This window comes from Tachypleus tridentatus, chromosome 11, assembly GCF_004210375.1.
Source record: "Tachypleus tridentatus isolate NWPU-2018 chromosome 11, ASM421037v1, whole genome shotgun sequence".
In the NCBI taxonomy this organism is placed as follows: Eukaryota; Metazoa; Arthropoda; class Merostomata; order Xiphosura; family Limulidae; genus Tachypleus; species Tachypleus tridentatus.
This window is the reverse complement of record NC_134835.1, coordinates 45,959,512-45,968,595: the sequence shown is the minus strand read 5'-3', so window position 1 is coordinate 45,968,595 and position 9,084 is coordinate 45,959,512. Positions and strand designations below refer to the sequence as shown.

General features: G+C 34.2%; 1 protein-coding gene across 3 annotated transcripts in view; it reads right to left on the bottom strand.

The window, feature by feature from the left end:
* Positions 1 to 728: 728 nt before the first annotated feature.
* LOC143232083 (lachesin-like) overlaps positions 729 to 9,084 on the bottom strand; it is a 146,041-nt gene continuing 137,685 nt past the window's right edge. For 2 of the 3 annotated variants that reach the window (XM_076467150.1, XM_076467153.1), the window contains exons 7-9: positions 6,528 to 6,635; positions 5,478 to 5,579; positions 729 to 5,211 (exon numbers count right to left, since the gene is read on the bottom strand). In XM_076467150.1, coding sequence (XP_076323265.1) covers positions 5,123 to 5,211; positions 5,478 to 5,579; positions 6,528 to 6,635 — 299 coding nt within the window. In that variant the 3' untranslated portion in view covers positions 729 to 5,122. The remainder of the gene's footprint in view (positions 5,212 to 5,477; positions 5,580 to 6,527; positions 6,636 to 9,084) is intronic. The other variant, XM_076467151.1, reaches the window with a different exon arrangement.

Below are 9,084 nucleotides of genomic sequence, written 5' to 3'. Positions count from 1 at the left end.
TTTGTCAACTGAAGGAAACACTAATAATAGATAGGCAAAAACTATTTATAAGCATAAGAAAAAAGTTTTATTGATGGTGTAACATATTACATGTTTCAACAAGACATTGGTCTGTCTTCTTCAGGTATGAAAGAAATATTGATGTAAATATCTATTATCATTAATACTAGTATAGAGCATAGAGTGATACTGATGGATGTGTATTATAATTCATAACATTATGAATATTATTCATAATATTGTGTATAATATTATTTATACAAACCGTTTATATAAAATTATAGACGATTAATAAATATGATTTTTTACGATCAATATTAGGTCACTTGATCATCCAAGCTCTCACAACGTAGGAAAACATCTATTTAGTTATACAATAGAATTAAAATTTATGTCCGGTTGTACAATAGAATGAAAGTTTATGTCCGGTTATGTAATAGAATGAAAGTTTATGTCCGGTTATGCAATAGAATTAAAGTTTATGTATGGTTGTACAACAGAATTAAAGTTTATGTCCGGTTATGCAATAGAATTAAAGTTTATGTCCGGTTATACAACAGAATTAAAGTTTAAGTAAATGATCTATATTTTAATATTATTTTATTCGTTTTTATTGTTGTCTGCTCACAAAAAGTTAATAATTAAACTTCATTCTTTAATCCAATAATAATTTATTTAATACCAAAGATAAACAACAGTGTGAGTGTGAGAAGTACACGTTATTTTTGTATAAAAAACGACGTTTTTATTCTCTCAAATGAAATACAAATTGAACGTAAAATATAAACTCAAGCCATACTTGTAAAGAAAAGATTATTTTATATTATTTATAATATATCTTTAGAAAATATTAGTTAATTGTCACATTTATGTGGAAATAAACTTATTTTATTGAATTTGTATATACAACTTTACATACAAATACCACAGTAAATATGTACTGACTTCATTTCATACGAAAACACCACATTTGGTTATTTCTTACAACTTATATACACACAAAAATTGATAAATATATAATACAATAAATAACCTGTCATGGTAGTCACACATTTGTCCTCAAACCATGAAAAAACATGTTTATGAGTAGAACTTCATAAGCATGGTTAACTACATTACAATAATAATTGCAAATGGTAGAATATCAAGTTCTAGTTGTACCAACAACAGCAAAATCTTTTAAGTTTTTCTTACAATATAAAAGCCACCACTTGTGACAAAGCTTTTCTTACAGTATAAAACACACTTTCCAAGACTTATTAATACTATATGGTACTTATAGAAGAGCACATACAAACATGATCTTAACTTTAAATCAGAGAATTTTACTTTAAAAGACAATATTTTCTGTCGAAAGTCTATTTTACTGCAAAGCTACGCAACGGATTATTTGGACTTGTTTGCCTCATGAATAGAAACCCCATAAATCTAGTGTTAAAATCTTTAAGCTTACCATTGGAGGGTTCCTGTATGAAATAAAATTTTAATAACTTTGGCGAATCTCTTCCTCAGATTTCATAGGTTCTTGGTATATATTTGTTATTGTTTAAAGTATAGCTTCTACGATTTTAACAATCAGCTACCCATTAGAAAATTCAAATTTTCCGGTAGATAAGTGATTATGCTAAATTACAATTAAGTGAAAATATTATAGATAAATATTGCAAAACAACAAGAACAGCAAGAAATGAAGAACACATTTCAATACTTCTCTCGATACCACGTACTAAACAATAAATGTTATTTTAAGTAACTGTTAAGCATGTAACTAGTTTAAAACTGAAATGCTAACTACCAATGTTTAAGACTTTGATACTTGTGGTTTGAGTCATATTTTAAAAATTAAAAACCAACAAACAGTATTAACTTAACAAAAAATATGAACTGTGCAGATGCCATCTTAACTGTATTGTTTAGCTAAACTTTACATAATACCATCTAGTGAACTGAACATAAGGATAAATTGGCCCATCCCAGTATGGGGCAATTGACCGATGTGTTGGTGCAATTGACACATCTTAGAAATTGGTTTTGAATTTGAAATGTTTAGCCAGTACGTGATATTGTCTGAGTTGGCCCTTTAATGTCATATTGCTTTTGCCTGAAGAAGTGTCTCCACTCTTTGTTAAGTAAAATCACATATTTGTAATTATTATGTAAGCATTATGAAAATCAAGACTTCAACACATGGTTAGCATGCAAGTAAATACTATGAAAATCAAGACTTCAACACATGGTTAGCATGCAAGTAAATACTATGAGAAGCAAGATTTCAACACATGGTTAGCATGCAAGTAAATGCTATGAGAAGCAAGATTTCAACACATGGTTAGCATGCAAGTAAATACTGAGAGCAGAAGCAAGATTTCAACACATAGTTGTTAGCATGCAAGTAAATACTGAGAGCAGAAGCACTACTATCTTGATATTATCTATAGTTGTTAATCCCTCAACAAACCACTTTATCTTTCAACTCCTTGTACATCTTTGATGAATGATTTGCATCTTTGTAGTTATTATTTGTGCAGGTGATATTTAAAGTTAACGAATCACGTGACAAACAAGTTTCGTGAACGTGTGTAAAATGTGATTAAATTAATTGATGCGGAGAATGTTCTTTATTTTACATGTGTGAAACCATTTCTTTGTTCGTTAAAGCATGGAATCGAACTCTTCAAGTATCCAAGTAAAGCATGCAACACAAATAGACTGTGGTTGTTTTTTCTAAATACATGACAGCCCTACATCTGCATAATAGCTGAACATATCCAAGTACCTTTATTCTGAATTAGAGAAACTTGTTAAAGTTGATGTTAACTGAAAAATTAAATATATTTTTACGCGTAATAATTAGAACAAATAATTTCCTGTATTTTTTGTTTGTTTACTTCAACATTTCACACAAAGCCACAAGAGGGCAGCATGCACATAGCCGTCCCTAATTTTCAACCATTAGTCTAAAGATAAGGCATCTACTCCACAGCACCCGCCATCAACACTTGAGTTATTCTTGACTGATTTAATAGTAAGAATTAATCGTCAATCTTATAGTTCACCCCGAAATGAGAAGCGTGCTTTCCCGGCAACACATCGAGAACTGGATTCCAAAAAAAAAAAAAAAAAGTGCTGTAACAACAACAGCATGATTTACGTCTACAAGAAACGACTGGCCACATGACGCTTCAATAGCTCTAGAAGCCATGACTGACCATTTGGTTCTTCATTACGTTTAGAAGTCAAGATATTTCGAATTTCACTACCTCTAGAAGCACTGACTTGCCATTTGGGACTTCATACGTCTAGAAGCAAGGACTAGTCATTTGGCGCGCTTTATTACTTCTAGAAGCGCTGAGTGGCCATCTGGCGCTTCATTACGTTTTGAATCCAAAGCTGGTCATTTGGCATTTCACTACATCCAGAAGCACTGGCTGGTAATTTGGCACTACATTACGTCTAGAAGCTTCATTACACTGTCCAGCTGTATAACGACACGTTTTAACTATGCAACGGTTTGGTTTCTCAGTACGTCTAGAAGAACTGCTTGGCCATTTGGCACTACATTATGTCTAGAAGCTTCATTACACTGTCCAGCTGTATAACGACACGTTTTAACTATGCAACGGTTTGGTTTCTCAGTACGTCTAGGAGAAACGCTTGGCCATATGGCACTACATTACGTCTAGAAGCTTCATTACACTGTCCAGCTGTATAACGACACGTTTTAACTATGCAACGGTTTGGTTTCTCAGTACGTCTAGAAGAACTGCTTGGCCATTTGGCACTACATTATATCTAGAAGCAAGAACTGGGCGTTTGGTTTTTCTTTATATTCTTTGCTACCATTTAGTGAACCCACTTTGTAATTGACTTACAATGAGCGGAAAGCCTGATGTGTGAGTTAATCAAAGTTGCTACATCTGTACTATATTGATGTGTCATCAAGATACTTCAACCTATTGTATAATAAGGACTAACTAAAAGTGTTATAATCTTAAACGAAGTTAAAACTCAAACATTAGTAACTGCTCACCATACACTAAGAATCAAATTCAATAGCATGATCCAGTTACATAACGGCAAGTTCTACTTATATAACAGTATAATCAAGCCTCATAATGATATGTTCCAGATACATTACGCAGTGGCATAGTTATACTGACATGGTCCAGCCTGATCTAGCTACATATTGGTGTGTTTTGGATACATAACTCAATAATACAGCTTCATAATGGAATAGTCCAACTTCATTACGGCATAATCCAGTCTCATAACGGTATGGGCGGCTAAATAACGATCCATATAAATACAACAATTCTTTCATAGTTTAACATGACACAATGTGTATTGTAAATATTACCATTCAAAGTAAGGAGTTTCTCTCCTTCTATGTGATTATTAGCCATACAAACCGTTGATAAACAATAATAAATTTCTGTAATTTTTGTGAAGATGTGATTACAAAGTAAACATATCGTATAGTACATGATACCACAGATATTAACAACAACTAAATTTTCATGCAAATATTCAACTACCAGTTTATTATACAATGTTATGTGCACAAATAAATGAAGTCCAGTAAGAAGTATAGATAAAATATAAAGTGGTCGCTAACTAATAATATTGGATATAAAATGATTGCTTACCAATAATATAAACGGATGTAATGTGGTTATTTACCGTATTTGAGTTTAGTGATATTGAACATCACTATCATTTAACGGAAATAAGTTATTTCTCTATCTTCTATGAGTTCCATATCCTGGGAAGTAAGACATATACACCAGCTGTTTAGAATGAAAACTGAGATAGGGTATAGTAACGGAAGTACACAGTTAATATACTCGTGTATTCATTTCTTGATAAGTGTGTTTTGTTACAAGTTACAGTACATTTAATAAAGTTAAATCCTTCTTTAAGCTTTATCTCGAATCACTCCTTTCAGTCACGTACTTTTTGTAATATACAGGGAGTTACAAGAGTTCACGCAAACTTGTAAGGTATGGTTTATGTTCTTAAGCATAAGATATTCCGGTTAAGGTTCACAGTCATATATCTTAACACTATAAGTTTGACGCTATAGCTGGATTTACGTGCTGTCATTTCAAATGGAATACAAAGTTTAAACCTTTGAAGTCCAATGGTTGATAACCCACAACGCCAAAACACAGACCAACTTCCCATCCATAAACATACCATAGCCTCTATTCGCTGAAAATAAAAAAATAAAAAATCAACTGCGAAAAATATATATTTTGATGGTTAAAAACAAACAAAGATATCTTTAAAAAATTATACCACGAAACAATAATGGTTATAATATGTTTTGTTTGTTTTTTTCATTAAATTGCTATTTCAAAAGTCGAAAATTACTTTTTCTCTCACCAAACCATTTAGTGGTTTAATTTGTTCATTTGTTTCTAGTTATCTAAACTTTCTAGAGATGGCGACACTTTCATCATACATAATGTACTTACAATGATTAAATACAGGGTTCTGTTGATGAGTTGGTTTTCTGTTGTCTTTTTCCTTGCTCAGTTTATTTGAACCCCCAAGGCTTCCCATTCTTTCTATGTTTCCTGAAGGAAAACAATTACACGAAAATTTAACTTTCTGAAACGGAAACGAAACCCAGTTTGACATGTTTTGAAATTCATTATGCAATAATTAAGGAAAACGTGAAAATAAAAAAAACAAAAAACACACGTAGATCTCGTTCTGTAAAATACACAAATTGATTGGAATAAGTATTAAGAAAAATGTCAAATTACACATTATATATGCTGTTTGTTTGTTTTTCAAATATTCGATACAAAGCAAATAGTGGGATTCCACTTTTACCCTTATAACGCACCTACAGTCCAAAGTGTGGAGCATGATTATTTTTCTTTTGCGGTGATGGGGTCGATGTAAAAGACAGACCCGGATACACAATCTGATACACTAAATAATGAACCCGGATACATAATCTGATACACTAAATAATGAACCCGGATACACAATCTGATACACTAAATAATCAACCCAGACACACAATCTGATACACTAAATAATGAACCCAGACACACAATCTGATACACTAAATAATGAACCCGGATACACAGTCTGATACACTAAACGATGAACCTAGGTACAAAATATGACACATTAAATGATGAATCAGGATACAGAATTTGACACATTAAATGATGAACACAGATACACAAAGTGACATATTAACCGCTTGTCCACATTCATCTCAATATAAGATGCCAAAATTTATGTTTTTGATTTTTTTGTGCAGTTTAATATCCGTTTTGACATATTTTGAGTATTATGTATTGCTACTCTTTTTCTATAGTCGAACTCCTCGATACATGTGTGTGTGATTGAAAAATGTTTTCAGGATAATATTAAGTTACTTAGTGTTATTACTACATATTTATCTTCTTCAAAAAGTAATGAACAGTAAAATTTAACCTAAGTTTTCTGTAATCTTCGGTAATTTTGATTTTTCATCCTCTCTTGAAAACACAAACAAAACTAACCCTTATTTAACGCCATCAAGTGAGAAGACTGATCTGTCAAAGAGTTGATTGCTGGTACGTTAGAAATGTCCTTTCCATGTAAGCTGATATTTTTTAGTTCCGATAAATCTGTAAAAAGAAAGAGAAAAATTATGTTATTCAAACTTGTTTTTGTTTGTATTTCGCGCAAAGCCACACGAAAGTTATCTGTGGTGGTCGTTCCTAATTTAGCAGTGAAAGAGAAGGCAGCTAGTCATCACAACCCATCGCCAACTTTTGGGATACTCTCTTACCAACGAATAGTGAGATTGACCGTACATTATAACGTCCTCAGAACTGGACGGGCGAATATGTTTGGTGTGACGGGGATTCGAATTCGCTAACCTCAGATTACGAGTCCAGCGCCTTAAGTACCTGGCCATGCTTGGGCCTGCAATCTTGTTAATATTATGTCATGTAGCCATTTCTATGAGCTTCATTGTATTGATTTATGGGTTGTATCGCTTTTGGTGCCACGCTTTAATAAGCAGTTGATAGTTGTTAGTGAATATAATATACTCTTCAAAAAAAGAAACGCAAAAGGGATATTTTTGTTATTTTAAAGAGAAATATATGTAATAACGTTACAAGCTCAGAGTATGTGATGTTACACGTGTTAAGGCACTGATTGTTAGACCAAAATGACAATAAAAGATGTGCACTTTGAAAACGGAGGAAAACATCGGATTTTTCGCCAAAACGCATGCGTGTCTAATAAATTTGTTTGAGAGATCTGCATGTTCTGCAAGTGCAACATGTGCAAAATCCCTATAAAAGTGACGGGTTCTCGGTTTCCATAGCTCAGTGTTAAGCCACCGACACGCAATACAGTTACGCCAAGACTGATTGAAGCACAACGCAACAACGCCATTGGTCGCTTGGAAGCAGGCGAATCTAGATCAGATGTTGCCAAAGCTGTGAATGTCCACCCAAGCACCATCACAAGGCTATGGAATCGTCACCGACAACATGGATCAACTTGTGGCCGTCCACGATCTGGCAGACCTCGTGTGACCACGCCCGCACAAGATCGCTACATCCGGTTACGTCACCTTCGGGATTGGACCACCACTGCGACGTCTACTGCCTGAACCATACCAGGGCTGCGTAGGATTTCCGATCAGACCGTACGCAACCGTCGACGAGATTCTTAGGCCCCATGTGCAACCCATCATGGTGAACGTCAACGACGTTTTTCAACATGACAACGCCCGTCCTCACACAGCCCGACTCACCACTGTCTTCTTGAGACACCACAACATCAACGTTCTTCCCTGGCCCTCCAGATCACCAGATTTAAACCCCATCGAACATCTTTGGGACGAGTTGGACCGACGTCTGCGACGGCGACAACCTCAACCGCACACTCTACCTCAGCTTGCAGCAGCTTTGCAGGCTGAGTGGACAGCCATTCCACAGGATGTGATTCGTCATCTCATCGTTTCCATGGGCAGGAGATGCCAAGCAGTTATTGATGCTCACGGGGGGGCATACTCGTTATTGACGTTGAGTGACGTTAAACGTCAACTAGTGAGCGTGGACTTCGCCTTTGCAGACTTTGAATGTTCAGCAGTGAATGTGCAAAGTTTCACACATGTCATATAGAACTACCCGGAATAAACTTGTTAACAATATGTTTCAAATTTTGCCTTTTGCGTTTCTTTTTTTGAAGAGTATATTATATGAATGAATTACTTGTGTTGTGTTACGATTCCCGACGATAGGACAATTGATTAGACCATGTTTTATAAAACTATTAATGTTTCAGTTTCATAAATGATGGCTTATATAAATTCCCTTTACAAAAAAGCCGCAAATATTGGTAAAGTTTTCAACAGAAGTTCATGCAATATGACGTATGAGTATGTACGGGAAAGTGGAAGCTACAATTATCATATTATAATATTCATAAGCCATTGAACGTAAAACACCAACGTGTTATTTGAATGGCCAAAATATTATAATATTTCTTCACATATTTGTAAGCTTTTTAGTTGCACACGCCAATTGTTAGTGTACATTTACTAGGTTGTCAAAGAGATGGGTAAATGAAAGTTTCATATAGTCAAAAGCAATTTAATGTTTTTTTGACTGGCGGCCAAGAAATAAACAAAAACAAAATGAATTGTTAAACAGTGGTGATAACGAAGGACAAGAAACTGATTGCTCTGGAAGTGGACTAAGAACATTCTCAGGTTCCCTTTCTAACGCTTGGGTATTCTTAACACCAGACAAAAAAAGAAAGTACCAGAACGATCATTTAAAACATAGTTTCACTTAGAAAGTTGTTAATAACGACAAACAGATGCACGTGCATTGTTTGTTCGTGTATTTCAGCCAATGACAGCACAAAGCCAAATGAATTTTCACAACATTTGGAAACAAAACACTGTAAAACCATTGATTTCTCTCAGCGACAAGTGAAACGACTGAAAAATCAAAGCAGTTCTCTGTTCCATCAAAAGCCTCGAAAGTTTCTTTATAAGCATTTTATTCGACTGGGACAAGCGTGAAACTATATGATACAAGAAAAGCATTA